Raw genomic sequence first — 20,250 nt, 5'->3', positions numbered from 1 at the left:
AGTTCACATATTGCTGAAGCCTGGCTTGGAGAATTTTGAGCATTACTTTACTAGCGTGTGAGATGAGTGCAATTGTGTGCTAGTTTGAGCATTCTTTGGCATTGCCTTTCTTTGGGATTGGAATGAAAACTGACTTTTTCCAGTCCTGTGGCCACTGCTGAGTTTTCCAAATTTGCTGGCATATTGAGTGCAGCAGTTTCACAGCATCATCTTTCAGGATTTGGAATAGCTCAACTGGAATTCCATCACCTCCACTAGCTTTGTTCGTAGTGATGCTTCCTAAGGCCCACTTGACTTCACATTCCAGGATGTCTGTCTGTAGGTTGGTGATCACACCATCGTGATTATCTGGGTCGTGAAGATCTTTTTTGTACAGTTCTTCTGTGTATTCTTGTCATCTCTTCTTAGTATCTTCTGCTTCTGTTAGGTCCATACCATTTCTGTCCTTTATTGAGCCCATCTTTGCATAAAATATTCCTTTGGTATCTGTGATTTTCTTGAAGAGATCCCTAGTGTTTCCCATTCTGTTGTTTTCCTCTATTTCTTTGCATTGATCGCTGAAGAAGGCTTTCTTATCTCTCCTTGGTATTCTTTGGAACTCTGCATTCAGATGCTTATATCTTTCCTTTTCTCCTTTGCTTTTCGCTTCTCTTCTTTTCACAGCTATTTGTAAGGCCTCCCCAGACAGCCATTTTGCTTTTTTGCATTTCTTTTTCTTGGGAATGGTCTTGATCCCTGTCTCCTGTACAATGTCACGAACCTCATTCCATAGCTCATCAGGCACTCTATCTATCAGATCTAGGCCCTTAAATCTATTTCTCACTTCCACTGTATAATCATAAGGGATTTGATTTAGGTCATACCTGAATGGTCTAGTGGTTTTCCCTAGTTTCTTCAATTTAAGTCTGAATTTGGCAATAAGGAGTTCATGGTCTGAGCCACAGTCAGCTCCTGGTCTTGTTTTTGCTGACTGTATAGAACTTCTCCATCTTTGGCTGCAAAGAATATAATCAATCTGATTTCGGTGTTGACCATCTGGTGATGTCCATGTATAGAGTCTTCTCTTGTGTTGTTGGAAGAGGGTGTTTGTTATGACCAGTGCATTTTCTTGGCAAAACTCTATTAGTCTTTGCCCTGCTTCATTCCGTATTCCAAGGCCAAATTTGCCTGTTACTCCAGATGTTTCTTGACTTCCCAGTTTTGCATTCCAGTCCCCTATAATGAAAAGGACATCTTTTTTGAGTGTTAGTTCTAAAAGGTCTTGTAGGTCTTCATAGAACCGTTCAACTTCAGCTTCTTCAGTGTTACTGGTTGGGGCATAGACTTGGATTACTGTGATATTGAATGGTTTGCCTTGGAAACGAACAGAGATCATTCTGTCGTTTTTGAGATTGCATCCAAGTACTGCATTTTGGACTCTCTTGTTGACCATGATGGCTACTCCATTTCTTCTGAGGGATTCCTGCCCGCAGTAGTAGATATAATGGTCATCTGAGTTAAATTCACCCATTCCAGTCCATTTCAGTTCGCTGATTCCTAGAATGTCGACATTCACTCTTGCCATCTCCTGTTTAACCACTTCCAATTTGCCTTGATTCATGGACCTGACATTCCAGGTTCCTGTGCAATATTGCTTTTTACAGCATCGGACCTTGCTTCTATCACCAGTCATATCCACAGCTGGGTATTCTTTTTGCTTTGGCTCCATCCCTTCACTCTTTCTGGAGTTGTTTCTCCACTGATCTCCAGTAGCATATTGGGCACCTACTGACCTGGGGAGTTCCTCTTTCAGTATCCTATCATTTTGCCTTTTCATACTGTTTATGGGGTTCTCAAGGCAAGAATACTGAAGTGGTTTGCCATTACATACAGGATGGATAAACAACATCCTACTGTATAGCACGCGGAACCATATTCAATGTCCTGGGATAAATCATAATGGAAAAGAATGTAAAAGAAAATATGTTGTTCAGTCAGCAAGTCGTGTCAGATTGTTTACAACCCCATGGACTGCAGCATGCCAAGCTTCCCTGTCCCTCACAGGGAATATGCATTTGTCTCATGATATGCTCCGGGAGATGGTGAAGGACAGGGAAGCCTGGCATGCTGCAGTCCATGAGGTCGTGAAGAGTCAGACACAACTGAGCAACTGAGAAACAGCATGGTAGAGTATATAAGTGGATAACGGAGTCGCTTTGCTGTGCAGCAGAAATTAGCACAACATTGTAAATCAACTGTACTTCAATTAAAAAAAAATTCAGGAAGTATATATAGATATCACAGTTAATAATTATGGACACAGTTAATTTATGACTGTGGTCTTATTTTACTCTTTTAATCTTGAAGTGTAAGTTGCTAATGAATTAAGCGTATCATTTTGGAAACACAGGACAATTCGATTTTTTCCTCTTCCTTTGTACTATAGAAGAAATTGTATAAATGGAGTATAGGAGAGGTGTGTTTGGGAGGTGGGGAAGGGTCGAACTTAGAGAATTTATTTAGTAAGATTGAGAGTACTGTTCCCTAAGAAGCTCCTGCTGACTTATCTGTATAACTGTCTTCACCAAAATGAAATGTCTGTAGATGGTTGGAAACTATTATGAGCTCCATTAAGCATCCCATACTTTACTTTCAGGTCTTCTGGACTTGGCGACATCCTACTGCGAAAACAGGCTGAAGAAACTTTGTCAGCATATCATCAAGCGAGGAATCACCGTGGAGAACGCCTTCTCGCTGTTCTCCGCTGCGGTCAGATACGACGCAGAGGTAACGTAAACCAGCGCACGCAAACACGCCGCCCATAACTCCCCGGGGGCACCTTCCCGCCTTTTTTTCTCATGGGACAAGGAACATGATGAGTGACTTCACTTCTGTTTAGGGAATCACTGAATGGACTGACCCCTAAAAAAATGAAATCTGGCTTGCTTTATTCTCTGTTCACAGCTTCAAAAATGGTTGTTTCTCCTGTTTCTACCTAAGATAGGAAACTGGAGTCCCAGCAGCCCCACTGCAGGTTGGAATATAAAGAGCCACATCTCATGGGACTAGCAGACGGCATGTGATATTTCAAGTATTTCTCCAGGCGAGCGTAATATATTTTTTCTCAGGACCCACTGTGCTTTTGCCCCACTGTTGCCCTGTCATAAGCCAGGGCTGCCCTGTGATTTATCCCTGTGTTTGCTCTGAAGTTCTGTCATCATCTAATTGTCACTCACGGTTATTCATGGATGAAGAGCCTGTTCTGGACTCCTTTTTGTTCGGTGGTTTTTTATACGGGATTGATTCATGGATCTCTGGAGAGTCCCTGAGTGAATGGGCTGTTGGGAGCCTGCAGTTCTTTGTGTGCATTTTCTGGAAGTGAAGAGCCATGGTACCATCAGAATGTCAGCTCCCTCTGCGAAGGAGCTGTATCCCGTTCATCTGTGTGCCTTGTGCCCAGCACATGGGTGTCCAGTGTTTTTGAACTGAGTGAACACGTGAAGGATGCATTAAGGATAATTAGGGAACTGAAGGCTGAGATGGTTGGTTTCATGTCTTCATGGAGAATAAAAGTCAAAGAGCAGTAGCTTTGGTTGAGGTGTCTAGCTAAGGTTTGCACCTGAAATGACACAGTCAGTCTTTCATTTTATCATCGTGTGACCAGGGAGATCACCTGGTGTCAGAGAATTTACCAGACTCATGCAAAGATCTGCAGCTGCGGCCTTGGAGATGTGTTGGAGGACAGACTGCATCTTTGCTGCATTTGGGGATCAAAATGGACCATTATGTCTTGGGTTTTCAAAATGCATCCTATTTTTATTTCAGACTATATTATGATTATAAATATTTGATGAGGTCAGATATAGCTGATTTTCTCTGTGGCCTTTTCAACAGATGGGATGATGATCAAAGTAAATCATTTCTAATAGGAAATGGATGTCTAGTTTTTTTCCTACCCTTTCTTTGTCATCATGAACATCTCTATTAGCAACGCTGTTTCTTCAGATTTTATTTCCTCCCAGTGATACAATTTTAAATTGGTCCATGACTTTTCACTTCTTTTGGCGATTGACTTTGAACCTTCTGTGTCTCTCCATACTCCTTCTCAGTGCTCATGAGGTCTGTGTTCTTGGGATAAGGAGCTTGCTGACCAAAACCAGTCAGGACCACCTGTACTGTGCTGCGTTGCTTCCGTTGTGTCCGATTCTGTGCGACGCTATGGACTGTAGCCCCAGGCTCCTCTGTCCATGGGATTCTCCAGGCAAGAATACTGGAGTGGGTTGCCATGCCCTCCTCCAGGAGATCTTCCCCACCCAAGGATCCAACCCGCGTATCTTTTGTCTAACCTGCATTAGCAGGCAGATTCTTCACCACTGGGAGCCAGGACCACTGGGGCAGCAACTCGACTCTCGTTGCTGGAAAGTTCTTTCTCACCTTCAGCTAAAATCTACCCCAGAAAGTTTATGGAAGATGCCTTATGCCTACCCAGGCCAGGTCATTTCCTTCACTGGTTTTCACTTTTCTGATATAAAGTGCATTAGAAGCTGTCCCTTGTTTGAGACCACAAACATGCGTCACCAGAGTCTGTCCCATTGCGGGCGTGTAGTTGGCACTCAGAAGTACATGCTGAGTTAAGTGAACGAATGAATGTATTTGAAACATGTCACCATAAAGTTGTACTTTAAACAAAATTGTTAAACAATAACTCATAATCCTGTAAATTTTATGTATTCAATGTAGAGAAATTAGAAAATAGAAGGCAAAAAGCCTTCTTTTTAGGTTGAATTATTTTTTATTCTGTTGGGAGTTATATAATTGACTAATGTACCTTTACGTTTTATTACCTTAATACTGTAGAATGTAGAAATATATACATTTAGAATATAAAAATGAAGCCCACTTACTATATCTGTTAGTTGATTGGAAGCTGCTGCTAAGGCAGATTGGAAATTAGCTGCAAAATCTGTTATTTTCAGTGATTCAGCTTAGGGACCCTATGTGACTTTTCTTTCATTCTGTGAAAATGGGAGGGTGGAGACTCCCTGCCTCTCATATTTCTTCTTTTTTCTATAAAAATTACTGTGGTTCCTCCATGCTTCCTTTTGACAAGAGAATTTTGAAGCAAATGTACATATGTTAAAAGAACAAAAATATATTGACTCAATAGTTGTGAAGATTTTTGAAAGTAAGCTAATTGTTGTGGAACCCTTATATTATAGATGCATTGTCAAATTTTCTGCAAATTTTTAAAAAGTAAAGAAGGACTTAGAGAAAGAAGACTTACATATTCCTATAGTACAAACCTGAATGAGTGTTGATATCAGGGGAGAAAATGTGTATAAAACATTGTCTCGTGATAGTCCTGATCATGTTTTAGGTATAAACATTTTGAAATGCTTCTATTTATACTGTTTCTTTTCAGGAAATTTTTGTTTTCTGTGTCTGGTTGAACATTAGAAGAAACAGTTGGAGAGTTTTTTGTTTGTTTGTTTAATCAGATTAGAGAACTTTCCAGAAAATACTACTTTCTGAGCAGCTATGTCTTAAAATTTTGCTTTTGGTGGGTAGAAATAAATATGAGCCAAGAATCTAATTACAGAATTGATTTGGGGACATGATTTTTTTAAAACTTAGTGCTAATGCCAGATGGTCAGCATTTACTTCTTTTCTTAGGAGGTTAATTAAACATTTTTTGTGATCAGTAGACTACAGAATATTTTTTGAGTGTATGTTCAGTCACTCAATCATGTCTGACTCTTTGTGACCTCATGGACTGCAGCTTGCCAGCCTTCCCTGTCCTTCACTATCTCTCAGACTTCGCTCAAACTCTTGTCCATCGAGTCGGTGATGCCATCCAGCCATCTCATCCTCTGTCGTCCCCTTCTCCTCCTGCCCTCAGTCTTTCCCAGCATCAGGGTCTCCTCCAATGAGTTGGCTCTTCGCATCAGATGCCCAAAGTATTGGAGCTTCAGCATCAGTCCTTCCAGTGAATATTCAGAGTTGATTTTCTTTAGGATTGACTGGTTTGATCTCCTTGCAGTCCAAGAGACTCTCAAGAGTCTTCTCCAACACCACAGTTCCAAAGCATCAATTCTTTGGCCCTCAGCCTTCTTTATGGTCCAACTTGCACATCCATACATGACTACTGGCAAAACCGTAGCTTTGACTCTACAGACCTTTGTCAGCAAAGTGATGTCTCTGCTTTTTAAAAATTTTTTCCAATATGGTGAGACACTGAAATACTTTCTAAAAAAGGAAATCAAAACCCACTTTGATATGGAATGTTTTTGTACTTGATGTACAGTTGATCCTTGAACAGTGCAGGGGTTAAAGGTGTATAATTTACAGTCGACCCTCCGTGTATGTGGTTTGTCCAAATCCCTGGAGTCAGTCAACCTTGGATCCTGTAGTGCAGTTAGTATGTGCTGTTGAAAAATATCACCCTGGCAGAGTAGTCCTTCTGCAAAATGTCTTAGCACTCATGTATTTTAGCCTTGGGCTGTTAACACTGGATAATAACTCCACTGAAAGCTGCAACATCATTTTAAAATGTGGGTTTTAAGACTGTCGATCTTCCATGTTTTGTTACTAAAGAAAATCTGTGGAAAGAAAAACCAAGTTATTTTCAGAGTGTGTACAGTGATTGGAATAATGCGATGTTTAAAGATTGAGAATGAATTTATAAATGTAGATCTTCCTTCCTAATTAGAACAAATCTGCTATTTGATCTGCTTCAGAATCGCTTTATAATAATTCCACCACAGACAGTCATAAACATGGACTTTGCTTTCTGAAACACCAAGACTACCATATTATGAGATTCCTTGAATTTACACCCTTGCCCACTTTCATATTCCATAGGCTTGAGAAGGCGCTTAGGAACTTTTCTTACCTCCTGGCCAAATACTCCTTGTCCTTCTTAGAATTTTTTTTTTTTTTTAAGTCCAGCAGTTCTATTATAGTTGACTTATTAGTTGGGTAAGAGTTGCATTTTTTCCCCTAGGTAATTGAAGATCTGATCATTTGCATATTGAGCTGAACAAATCATGTAGGTTCTTATACTATTTAAGAGTTCTCAGAAGGGCATTTTTCTAATTTTTCTAATTCACATATCACCATCAGCAGCACACGGGCTCAGGTTGCTGATTGAATCTGCTTGACTGTGCAGCTCTCTGGTTCATGGAAGTGAACATGCAGATTTTAATTCCTCTGTTCAAGTGCGTTCAGCGCTTCCTTTTCCGAAGATCTGCCTTAACCACAGTTTAATTAGTTATTTAGACAACTCAGATTTAGATTACTTTCAGTATTCTTTGGAGAAGGCAGTGGCACCCCACTCCAGTACTCTTGCCTGGAAAATCCCATGGACGGAGGAACCTGGTGGGCTGCAGTCCATGGGGTCGCTAGGAGTCAGACACGACTGAGTGACTTCACTTTCACTTTTCACTTTCATGCATTGGAGAAGGAAATGGCAACCCACTCCAGTGTTCTTGCCTGAAGAATCCCAGGGATGGGGAAGCCTGGTGGGCTGCCATCTATGGGGTCGCACAGAGTCGGACATGATTGAAGCGACTTAGCAGCAGCGGCTATATTCTTTAGTTAGCCTTTCGGTGTTTGAAACTATTAAACATTTGTTGAATGCGGTTGACCCTTGATCAACGTGGGTTTGAACTGCATGGGTCTACTTATACATGGATATTTTTCAATAGTAAATACTACAGTACTGTTAGATCTGTGGTTGGCTGAATCTGCAAATATGGAGGGCCAACTATAAATTATACTTGGGTTAACCCCCATGTCGTTCAAGGATCAACTGCACTGAGAAATCTCACCAAACTAAATGGAGGGGAAGACAAAGCAATTTGATAAAACTATTTTCATAGAGTTGTGAACTGACAATTTAGAAGCCCCATTTGTATACCTGGGGCTTCCCTGGTGGCTCAGATGGTAAAGAATGCCTGCATTGTGGGGGATCCAGGTTTGATCCCTGGGTCTGGAAGATCCCTTGGAGAAGGGATTGGCTACCCACTCCAGTATTCTGGCCTGGAGAATTCCATGCACAGAGGAGCCTGGTGGGCTACAGTTCATGAGGTTGCAAAGAGCTAGACATAACTGAGCAACTAACACTTTTCACTTTGTATGCCTGTGCTATATAAAAAAGTTCTTAACAGTTTATACCCCAGGTAATCTATACAATTAATAAACTGAATAAACTGGCTTTTTCATTATACTACAAATATCTTTAATTCCAAATTAGCAGATACAGGAGTGGTTAAGTTTTTTTTTTTTTTTTGATTTTTATTTTGTATGGGGTAATAGTAGAAGGGAGTGGCAGAGGATGACATGGTTAGATGGCATCACCGACTCAGTGGATGTGAATTTGAGCAAACTCCAGGAGATATGAAGAACAGAATAGCCTAGCGTGCTGCAGTTCATGGGGTTGCAGAGAGTTGGACACAACTTAGTGACTGAACAGCAACAACAAATAGCCGAGTAACAAGAGATGCTGTGATGGTTTCAGGCGGACAGTGACGGGACTCAGCCATACGTGCACACGTATCCATCTCCCCCAAACTCCCCTCCATCCAGGCTGAGAAGTGGTACGGTTTTGCAGTGTCAGAATTTAATTTCACCTTTGAACTTGAAATTGTATAATTAAAATTTAAATACCTAAAGATCCATATCTGATACATGACATGGTTTGAAGGACTTTTTATGCTGTGACTGGGTCCTTCTTTCTCAGATATATGTAGATAATAAACTAGTTATGTATTTTTGATAAATTAAAATGTGACTTTCATCTTTCTATGGGATGTAATTTAGTCCCTAGAGCTGTTTATTAACCATTGAGTTATAATACCAGGAGTAGTGCTTTTTCCTGAATAACAATGTGAGAGAGAATGTTTTATGTTGTAGGGCATTCAGCTGTCCATTTAGCTCACCAGGAGTCTCTTACTTCAAAACAAAACAAAACAAAGCCATGGATCCAGAGACTGCGCTAACAATCTAAGTGTGTTTTCAATTATCTGAGAATAGAACTCTGGCGGCAGCTGGCTGAGAGACTTCAGATGTGGTTTCTCTCTTCCTGGTTATATGACTGGAGAGGGTGCTTCTTTCAGCAAGGGACAGAGAGACTCGTAGAATGAGGAAGCATTTGTTTGCAGGGGTCTGAAGGGGGCATTTCTGTGTGGAAAGCAGCCCTTCCCCCACCCTGCCTGATATTCTCATTTGGTGGGAGCTGGGATGCAGGAAGCCAAGACCCTACAGTTTAACTGTTGTTGGGATCCTGGTCTGGTAGAACCCTGAATATTGACCTTCAGTATTGCTGGCCAGGTTACAGAAAGCGAGCTGTCAGACTTCACCTTTGTGCACGTTCCAGGTTACCTAGTTGATGTAATAAATGTATGTTCCAACGTTTGAAGGAACAAGGTCACAGTAGCATTTTGCTGGGGTGAAAGCATGTCTTAGCACAGGCACAAGTTGGCTCTTAAACTCTCAGTTTGCCACTTGTGTGTGAGACTTGCGCTGTGAATGTTGGTAGCTGGTGACCCTTCTCCTCTGATTGACCATCTGAGAAATTAGTGTGGTGGGAATTATAGTGTATTACTCCTTGTGGCTTTAAAAATGAAGACATTTTTATATAGGAGAGCATGAAAGTGATTTTAAGGTCTTTGGAATTTTTATTTAATTTTTTTTAATTGTTTTTTTAGAATTTTTATTTTTAATGTGTCACTTTAGGTTGATCATTTCATCATTTTTCTGTTTCTGAAAAGTCTTTTCTTCCCTTGAACCAAATGACCCACATCTTAATGCTTTTCCCTGATGCTTGAATGTAGTAAAACATATTATATGGACTTAAGTTGCTTTCAACTTTTTAAAACCATGTCTTCGAGTGACTGGATTATGTGATAATTGTGAAGAAACTGCAGCCCTACATCCCACAACTGTGTGTGTGTTTTGAAGAGTCAGACCTGAGTAAGGGAACCATTGCTTTTACTGTGTGATGAGAAAATAGTTGGTATTTTTTCTGCCTTGTACCTGTGGTCATGTGTTTGCCTAGTATGAGGTTTCTGGCCTCAAATCTCTTCTAGGGGAGGGTGAGAGCTTTGGGGTGAGGGATCTGGAGAGAAGGAATTCAATCAAAGTTAATTAAAAAAAGGCCTCTTCTTGTTTTTATTTTTGTTGTGTGTGTCCAGGATTTAGAAGAATTCTGCTTTAAGTTTTGCATCAATCATTTGACAGAAGTCACACAGACTGCAGCATTTTGGCAAATGGATGGCCCTCTCCTAAAGGAATTCATTGCTAAAGCCAGTAAATGTGGAGCCTTTAAGAACTGAAGCCCAAGACTGCTGGGTTTTGTGTGAGTGCTCTGGGGCTGGTGAAGGCGTGTCGTTTGTGCTCTATGAGGGATGTAATTCTGCAGGTAAAAAATAACAAACCATCACATGTCTTGCTCACATTGGGATACAGTTCTCTGTGTAGGGATATGTGAAGAGTGCACGGCTCTTCCTGAACCCATTTTAAACTATTTCCAGATGTGTGTATTTTGAATGTGACCTTAACATTTGGCTGGGACATTGTAAAGGGGTGAAAGTTTTGCTGGTTGGTTGTTTTTTTGTTTCTGTTTGTTTTTGATTAGAGGAACTTCTAAAGTTGGAAGCGGACGTTTGTGGCAACTCTCCTGGCTCATGTATCGGCAGCCCTTTTGCTCCCAGGAGTTGGGATAGTGCACGAATTGTGAGAGGCGTAGAGGCCCCCCCGCCCCCCAGAATGAAAGGTGCTGACTTGGGACTTGGCTGAGAGCTGCATTAGTCACCAGGTCTGTGGCCTCACTTTGAAGGGATAGTTAAGATCGTTTGAGGTTTTGTTTGTGTTTTTGCATCATTGATGACTTTTTTTAACTTCAAAATGATATTCAATTTAATATAAACCTATTGAAATGGTAATTACACAAAGCCGAATTTCTCAGTTAGTCAGGGTTTCTCTTAAGGCCTAAGTACATGCAAGAGTAGTAATGTAGAACTATCTATGAAAAATTAATAATGGAAGAAACTTCACTTGGGTGAAGGTGAATATTTTATAAATCAGAGTCTCCACTTCTAACAGTGTTTTATTAAGGTTAAATTTGAGAACCCAAATTTAAATGCCCCCACCTTTTCCCCTATAAATGCTAATCATGTAAGAGGATAATAGTGATATATTCCTCATTCTCTTGCTTCCTAAATCATGGTTGCTGAATCATCAGATTTGCTATGTCTGACTCAAATAAGTAGTTCTTAAACCCAAGTTTCTTACAGGACTTAACAGAGTTTGTTTTGATTGGATTTTATCTGTGCCAAATACCACCATACATTTTGCTTATTTGAAATTTCACCAGCTTTCACATTTGACTTTCCTTTTGGTCGTGTTAGGTATAATATTTAGCACAACTTGACTTTGAAGAAGGATCTGAATTAGGGGCGGGTGGTCTGGTTATGAAACGTGGCTCTGGGAGTAAGAGTGTTCAGTGTGTGTCTTTGCAGCTTGCTTCACGTGTCTGTGGAGCTTGCTTGGAGAGCAAGCCTTTGTTTTTCTCTCTGGCCAACAGACTCATTTCTCTCTGTGGAAGCTCCCCTGGTGAACTGTTTGCTGTTTGGAAGGTCTCCCATCTGAATTGAGACTAGATACATTTTCAGACTCAAATGAACAAGAGGGTGAAGAGATGCTGCAGCTACTGTTTTTAGCAAAGTTTCTGTGTGTGTTGGCGGGGGAGGGCCCAAAGATGGGAATTCATTGATGGGGGCAATAAACACAAGCCCAGAAATCCCAGCCCCCTTTCCTTGACCGTGTTGCAAGTGATCAAAGCCCAGTGAGTTACTACATTAGGATTATTACTGCAGCATGATAGAATTTTCTTACTAGGTCGAGAAATGTACATTAATTTGATTATTAGCCATGATGGGTAGTATTTATAACAGTCAGTTATCCGGGCAAAGCAAGAACTTCAGTGTGTTTACTATTGCTCTTACTTGAAAAAAAACACTTTAACAAAAGCACAAATTAACGTAGTATATCCATTTCCATAGATAGTTCATTCATTCAACAAATATTTGCCGAGTTCCTAATAGGTGAAGAACCACTTCTCAGATTACTGAGTTATTTGTATGAGTATGTATTCAGTGAAGAGAACAGGAAAAAGTCCTTCAGAAAGTACTTGTGTGTATGTGTTTTTTTTTTAATTATGCTCTCTTATTTTTCTACCTGGTTTTGTTAATCACGTCAGGAGATAAAAACTATTCTTTGAGTTGTTTTCTTCATCAGACATAATTATGAAAGCCGAAATATTTGTATTTCTTAAAATAGCCCTAAAATATACTCTTGAACTTCTTACTGGAACATCTGATACTCTAGTTATACAGGTTGTATTTATGCAGTGTTTAGAGTGACATGTTAATAAATAAAGCAGTCTGTTAAAATGGGCATCTAGAGTTATCTTTTCCCTCTCAAAAATCAATAATATGCAGCCTTAAAAAGGAAAGAAATTCTGACACATGCTGCCACTTGGATGAACTTTGAGGGTGTTATGCTCAGTGAAATAAGCCAGTCACAAAATGACAAGCCCTTTATGATCCCACTTACGTGAGATCCCTCGAGCAGTCAAGGTAGATGGTTGTTGCCAGGGGCTGGGGGAAGGGGTCCGAGGGGTGATTACATAATAGGTTCAGAGTTTCAGTTTCGTAAGATAAAAAGTGTCCTGTGCGCAGATGGTACACAACAATGTGAATGACTTAATGCTGCTGGACTTAACCATGGTTAATACGGTAATGTGTATTTTGCAATGAAAAATTTTAAAAAAAGCAGTACTCTGATTCTTGGATATTAGGCTAAAAGCAGGTACCACTGTGAGCATTTCCCTGGTGGCTCAAAGGGTAAAGCATCTGCCTGCAGTGCGGGAGACCCGGGTTCGATCCCTGGGTCAGGAACATCCCCTGGAGAAGGAAATGGCAACCCACTCCAGTATTCTTGCCTGGAGAATCCCCATGGACAGAGGAATCTGGTCGGGCTACAGTCCCTGGGGTCGCAAAGAGTCGGACACGACTGAGTGACTTTCAACTTCACCACGAGCATGCTGTGTCTCAGCTATGCCCCAACCCCAGAAAATAGGCTCTAGCTTTATTCCTGCTGAAAGACACTACAGTTGAGCCATCACAGCGAAAAAATATTAATATATCCGGATCCTTTGGGGGACTAATAAATGAGGGGTGAGACATAGTCCCTGTCCTCAAGGAATGTGAAAATTGTTAGGAGAGAAGAGCGAGATTTAGGAGTAAACACCGTAACATTTAGAAACAGCTTCTCGTAAGTCATTGAGAAGAAACCCCGTCAGGTTAGTGTGAGAAGTACTCGTTCTGAAGGCCCTGTTGGTGCGGCACGGGGGCACACACACTGTCCTTTTAGCCCATTTCCAAAACAGGTGAGCGGCCCAAGCAACGGCTTAGAGGTGGGGCTAACACGCCTTTCAGAACGTTACCGTAAGCAAGCTCGTTTGGTCAGAATGGAAAAAATAATCCAGGGCTCCTCAGGCAGCAGTGTTGGCAAGGGGAGGCCGTGTGGACACGTGTGGTGTTTGTGTGTGTGTGACGTGGATGAGAACAGTTATTTCCCACGATGCCAGGCCCTGTGCTTCACAAATACTTTGTTTTTGTTTTCTGGCTGCGCTGAGTCTTCGTTGCTGTTCGAGGGCTTTCTCTAGTTGCGGCACTCGGGAGCCTGTTACTCTTAGGTGCGGTTGCACGGGCTCTCATCGCAGTGGCGTCTCTTGTTGCAGAGCCCGGGCTCCAGGCGTGCGGGCTTAGCAGTTGGGACACTGGCTTAGCCTGGCGTGTGGAATCTTCCCTGGCCAGGGATCGAACCTGTGTCCCCTGAACTGGCTGCTGCTGCTGCTGCTAAGTCGCTTCAGTTGTGTCCGACTCCGTGCGACCCCATAGACGGCAGCCCACCAGGCTCCCCCGTCCCTGGGATTCTCCAGGCAAGAACACTGGAGTGGGTTGCCATTTCCTTCTCCAATGTGTGAAAGTGAAAAGTGAAAGTGAAGTCACTCAGTCGTGTCCGACTCTTAGCGACCCCATGGACTGCAGCCTACTAGGCTCCTCCATCCATGGGATTTTCCAGGCAAGAGTACTGGAGTGGGATGCCATTGCCTTACAGCAGGCAGATTCTTATCCAACGCACTACCAGAGAAGGCCCCTATGTTTTCTTTTTTAATGCCCACATTTTTGTACCATAGACTAGGCAGAATTAGGCTCAGATTAAATAATTTTTTCAGCAGTAAGCGACTGCAGAAGTGCAAACCCAGGTTCTGTTTTCACTTGTCCAACATTTGCCACCTGATGGCTGCCTCGTTCTTGTTGCTCTGTTGTGCTGAGTTACCACTGTGAGTGACCAGTGAAATCTGAAAGTAAAGTGGAGGCCAGAGGGTTTTTTAGAAATAAACGTCATGACATGAGAACTGTTCCTCAGATAAGCTTTGCTGTAGGATGTAAGATCGGGGAGGCAAGCTGAAGTTACAGCAGCATCTAGACGGGGGCAAATCTTTCTTCAGCAGGTCTAAGGTGGAGCCTTGGCTTTTTTATTCAGGTATAGTTGATTTATTTATTTATTTATTTTTTCCAGTTTCAATGGATTTTTTTTTTTTTCCAGTTTCAATGGATTTTTTTTTTCCAGTTTCAATGGATTTTTTTTTCCAGTTTCAATGGATTTTTTTTTCCAGTAGTTGATTTATAAGATTACTTTTAGATATACAGCATATTGATTCAACATTTTTATAGCTTATACTCCATTTATAGCTATTATAAAATCTTGGCTATATTGTGGTACAGTGTATCCTAATAGCTTATTCATTATAAAACATAATAGTTTGTAGCCCTTAATCCCCTAATGCTGTGTTGTGTCCAGCCCCTTCCCTCACCCGACTTGTAACCTCTAGTTTGTTCTCTGTACTTGTGAGTCTCTTTTCTGTTATAGTCACTAGTTTGTTTTAATTTTTAGGTCTCACATGTAACTGAAAACATACAGCATCCGTCTTTTTCTCTGACTGATCTCACTTAGCGTAATACCCCCCAAGTCCATCCACGTTGTTGCAAATGTCAGAATTTCCTTCTTTTTGATGGCTGACTAGGACACACCCACACCCCACATCTTCATCTGTTCATCTGTTGATGAACACTTAGGTTTCTTCCATATCGTGGCTAGTGTAAATAATGCTGCTGTGAATACTGGGGCATTGAACCCGGGCCACGGCAGTGAAAGCCCAAGTCCTAAGCACTGGATCACCAGGGAACTCCCCTACTTATGGTCTTTTTGAGGATAGCCATTCTGACAGGTGTGAGGTGATACCTCATGATACTTTTTGCATTTCCCTGATGAGTTAGCAGTGTTGAGCATCTTTTCATGTGCCTGTTGGCCATCTATCTCTATGTCCTTTTTAAAGAAATGTCCCTTTTGGTCTTCTATTTCAATCAAGATGGGTTTTTTTTTGTTGAATTATATGCATCATTTACATGTTTTGTATATTAACCCTTTATCACTCATATCATTTGTAAATATTTTCTCCCATTCAGTAGGTTCTTTTTGTTCTGTAGATGGTTAATGTGTCTAGACTGCTGTGTCTAGATCAGTGTTTCCTTATAGATTTCCTGTCTGGATAATCTGTCCATTGATGTAATTGGGCTGTTAAAGTTCTCCACTATTACTGAGTTGCTGTCAGTTTTTCCCTTTATGTCTGTTAATATTTGCTTTATAAATTTAGGTGGTCCCGTGTTGGGTGTCTGTATATTTCCATTGTTATATCTTCTTTGATCCCATGATTGTTACGTAATGTCCTTCTTTACCTCTTTAACAATCTTTGTTTTAAAATCTATTTTGTCTGGTACAGTATTGTTTTTTGATTTCCACTTGCATGGAATGCCTCTCCTTCTTTTAACTTTGTCTCCGTGTGTCTTTAGATCTGAAGTGACTCTCTTGTAGGAAGCATGTTTTTATATCCATTCAGCTAGTCTCTGTCTTTTGATGAGAGCATTTAATCCATTTACATTTGTAATTATTGGTATGTTTGCAATTATTGCCGTTCATTAATTGTTTTGTAGTTCTATTTGTAGACTGTTTTTGTATTTATTTTTGTTTTTTTTTCCCCTTCTTTTGTTCTCTTTCCCTTGTGATTTAATGATTATTTTTAGTTTATGTTTGAATTTCTTTCTCTGTTACTGTTTTTTGGGGTTTTCGTTTATGGGTACCATGAGGTTTTTGTATAGCTGCTGCTGCTGCTAAGTCGCTTCAGTTGTGTCTGACTCTGTACAACCCCATAGATGGCAGCTCGCCGAGCTCCCCGTTCCTGGGATTCTCTAGGCAAGAACACTGGAGTGGGTTGCCATTTCCTTCTCCAATGCATGAAAGTGAAAAGTGAAAGGGAAGTTGCTCAGTCGTGCCCGACTCTTAGCGACCCCATGGACTGCAGCCCACCAGGCTCCTCCACCCATGGGATTTTCCAGGCAAGAGTACTGGAGTGGGGTGCCATCGCCTTCTCCTTTTCTATAAGCAGTCTATGTCTATGTATATGTGATTATTTTAAATTGTTGATCTCTTAATTTCAGATGCATTTTAACAGCCCTACAGTTGTACTCTCCTCCCCTCATGATGACTGTTTTTGACATATATTTTGAATCTGTTTGTCTTGTCCGTCCCTTCTTTTTGTAGGCATAAATGATTTTTACTGTTACTTTTGTCTTTTCTGGAGAAGGGCATGGCAACCCACTCCAGTATTCCTGCCTGGAGAATCCCAGGGACAGAGGAGCCCGGCGGGCTACAGTCCACGTGATCACAAAGAGACAGGACTGAGCAGCTAACACTAACGCTTTCACTTTTTGTCTTTTATCCTTCCTGCTAACTTTGTTCATGAATGATTTACTGTCTTTGCTGTATGTTTGCCGTTATCAGTGAGTTTTTTCCTTTTATAATGTTGGTGTTTCTAGTTGTGTGGCCTTTTCTTTTCCACTAAAAAGTTTCCTCCAGCATTTGTCGTAAAGTTGGTTTGGTGGCACTGAACATTTTTAGCTTTTGCTAGTCTGTGAGACTTTGGATTTTCATCAGATCTGAACGAGAGCCATGTCAAGAGGAGTATTCTTGGTTGTAGGCTTTTCCCTCTCATCTCTTTAAATACGATCATGCTACTCCCTTCTGGTCTGCGGAGTTTCTGCTGAAAAGTCAGCTGATGTCCTTATGGGAGTTTCCTTATAAGTAACTTGTTGTTCCCTGTTGCTTTTAATATTCTCTCTTTATCTTCTGTTTTTGCCATTGTAATTACAGTATGTGTGGTCCTCTTTGGGGTGATCCTGTTTGGGACTCTATGCTTCCTGGACTTGGGTGACTGTTCTCTTTCCCAGGTTAGGCAAGTCTTTAGCTTCTGTGTCTTCAGGTGTATTCTCGGGCCCTTTCTCTCTTCTCCTTCTGGATTCTCTATAATATGAATGTTAGTGTGATTGTTACTGTCTCAGTGATCTCAACTGCCCTCTTTCCATTCTTCTTTTCTGTTCAGTGGCAGTGATTCATTCCCACTACTGTCTTCAGCCCATGGACCTGTCCATCTATATCATCTTAGCCTGCCATTGATTCCTTCTAGTGTGTTTTCATTTCAGTTATTATATTCGTCATCTTTTGGTGGTTATGTTTTCTCTTTTTTAAGAACTTCTGATTTCTCACTGTTCATTTATTCTTATTCTCAGTTCTTTAGTCATCTTTATGATCATGACTTGGAACTCTGCCTCTGCTTCACTCTAGGATTGTATCTTTCATCTGGGATGAAGTGTTCCTCTGTCACCTCATTTTATTTAACTTACTGTGTTTATTTCTGTGTATTGGGGAGGTTGGTTATGTTACCTGACTTTGGAGAAGTGGCTTTTGGTAGGGGGTGCCCTTCTGTGTGGGTCTTTCTGCTGTGGCAGGCTGACCACTGAGGGCTGTCTGGAAGGTGTGGCTGGCCTCTGGTCTGATGGGTTGCCAGGCCCTGCCTTGTACAGAGGCAGCTGACCACTGGTTGGCAGGTGGATCACGAGGCTGTGGAACTCTGCGAGGCTCACCCAGGGGCTGGTGCTGGCTCATTGGAACCAGGAATTGGGTCCAGGAGATTCTGGAGCTGGTCCTGCCCCCTGGTGGCTGAAGCCAGGTCCTGGAATCTTGCTTCAGGGCCCTGGGGTCCCAGAACTGGTGTCAGACCCCTGGTGGGTATGGTCAGTTCCTGACACAGCTGGCTACAGGGTCTGGGGTGTCTTTTTTTTTTTTTAAACCTGTGCTGGGTCTTAGTTGCGGCATGAAGGATCTTAGTTGTGGCATGCAAACTCTTAATTGTACCATGCAAACTCTACTTCTCTGACCAGGGATTGAATCCAGGTCCCCTGTATTTGGAGTGTGGAGTCTTAGCCACTGGACCACCTGGGAAGTCCTGGGTCGGGGTGTCTTGAAATTGGGTTTATCTCCTGGTGGGCGGGGCTTGGGCCCATCTGGTCCAGGGACTGGTACTGGCCTGCTGGGGGGTGGGCTGTGGTTGTCCTGAGGTGGGTGAGGCTGGTCCCCAGGCTGGAGCAGGCTCACTGGTGAGTGGGCTGGGGCTCCGGGGAGTCTGGGGCTGATGTCTGCCCACTGGTGGACAGAGCTGGGTCCCAGGGTGATCAGGTCTGCTGTCTCTGCACCGGGGCCTGGCCCTGTGGCAGGCAGGGCTGTGTCCGGGGTGGCTCTGGGCTCGGGGGTCTTAAGGCAGCAGGTCTGCTGGTGTGTGGGGCTCTGTCTGAGGTATACCAGTTGTTCTGCCTGAGGTATACCAGTTGCTGCTGCTGTTTAGTCGCTGTATCCAACTCTTGCAACTCCATGGATTATAGCCCGCCAGGCTCCTCTGACTGTGGAGTTCTCGAGGCAAGAATACTGGTGTGGGTTGCCATGCCCTCCTCCAGGGAATCCTCTCGACCCAAGGATTAAACCCACATCTCCTGCATTGGCAGGTGGATTCTTCACCACTACGCCACCTGGGAAGGCCAAGGTCTCCCAGTACTGGTACCTGTAGGCTAGTGAGCAGGGGCACGGCTCTTACTGAGGCTAAAGCTAGAGGATTCCAGAATGGTGTTGGCCACTGGTCTACCAGCAGTGTCCACGTGGTAGAATGAGCTCCCAGAAACGCCGGTTCTGTGTTCCAGGTGAGCTCCAGTCGCCTCCCAGCTCTCAGGGAGACACTTCACAATGAGCAGGCAGGTCTGTCCCAGGCTCTTTTCAAATTCCTGCTTGTGCCCTGGAGCATGAGTTCCTGTGTGCAGCCTTTAAGAGTGAAGTCTCCGTTTCCCCCTGCCCCCTGGGACTCCCAAAGGCAAGCCCCACTGACCTCCAAAGCCGAATGTCCCAGAGGCTCAGATCCATTGTTCCTTGGAGAGAACCTCTCTGTGGGTCACTCACCCCCAAGTGTTGGTCTTGACTATATTGTGTGTTTGCACCACCACGTATCTGGTCATGGTTCTTTCTTTTTATCTTTAGTTGTAGAAAAGACCGTTAGGTACCTTCCGTCTCTTTGATCCATAGCAATACATAGTTGTGTGTGTGTGCGTGTGTTCACTCAGTCTCTCTGATCCATAGTAGTTCTTGGTGTGTGTGTGCACACATGCTCAGTCGTGTCCGATTCTTTGTGACCCCAGGGATTGTGCCCTCCAGGCTCCTCTGTCCATGGAACTTCCCAGGCAAGAATACTGGAGTGGATTGCGACTTCCTTCTCCAGGGGGTCTTCCAGTCCAGGGATCCAACCCACATCTCTCGTTTCTCCGCCATTGGCAGGCAGATTCTTTACCACTGTACCAGCTGGGCAGCAAGTTGTAATTTTGGTATGCCTGTGAGGTGAGGTGAGCTCAAGAGTCTTTCTACTCTGCCACCTTGTAATCTAAAGTATATATACATACATATATATTTTTTTGGCTTCTGTAGTTTGTCCTCTGATGATTCTGATGTGTAGCCAAATTTGGACACCACTAAGATTTTGCCCCCGGTTATTAGTGACTTGGGCTGGGGTTGCCACTACAGCAGGGATGGACATGTTCTTCACTTACGTCCTGCTCTTCAACAGGTATTTTTTGAGTGTATTATGTGCCAGATGGGACTCGGATCAAACTCATGCTGAAATGTAGCACTGCTGTGGATCAGATAGTGTGGTAAAAAGGTAGAAACGTGAATGTGAAGTTTTCAGAGGTCAGACATGAAGAGGACATAACA

At 42.5% G+C, this 20,250-nt stretch overlaps 1 protein-coding gene across 10 annotated transcripts in view; it reads left to right on the top strand.

The window, feature by feature from the left end:
• The window catches only part of RCBTB1 (RCC1 and BTB domain containing protein 1), a 68,758-nt gene that overhangs the window by 45,703 nt on the left and 2,805 nt on the right, over window positions 1–20,250 (top strand). For 6 of the 10 annotated variants that reach the window (XM_070380329.1, XM_070380324.1, XM_070380325.1 and 3 more), the window contains exons 12-13: window positions 2,636–2,766; window positions 10,173–12,437. In XM_070380329.1, coding sequence (XP_070236430.1) covers window positions 2,636–2,766; window positions 10,173–10,313 — 272 coding nt within the window. In that variant the 3' untranslated portion in view covers window positions 10,314–12,437. Of the gene's footprint in view, window positions 1–2,635; window positions 2,767–10,172; window positions 12,438–20,250 lie in introns of those variants that run through there. The other 4 variants (XR_011466286.1, XM_070380328.1, XM_070380331.1 and 1 more) reach the window with 4 other exon arrangements.

Source organism: Bos mutus, chromosome 12, assembly GCF_027580195.1.
Source record: "Bos mutus isolate GX-2022 chromosome 12, NWIPB_WYAK_1.1, whole genome shotgun sequence".
Lineage (NCBI taxonomy): Eukaryota > Metazoa > Chordata > Mammalia > Artiodactyla > Bovidae > Bos > Bos mutus.
This window is presented reverse-complemented; position numbering and strand designations above follow the sequence as displayed.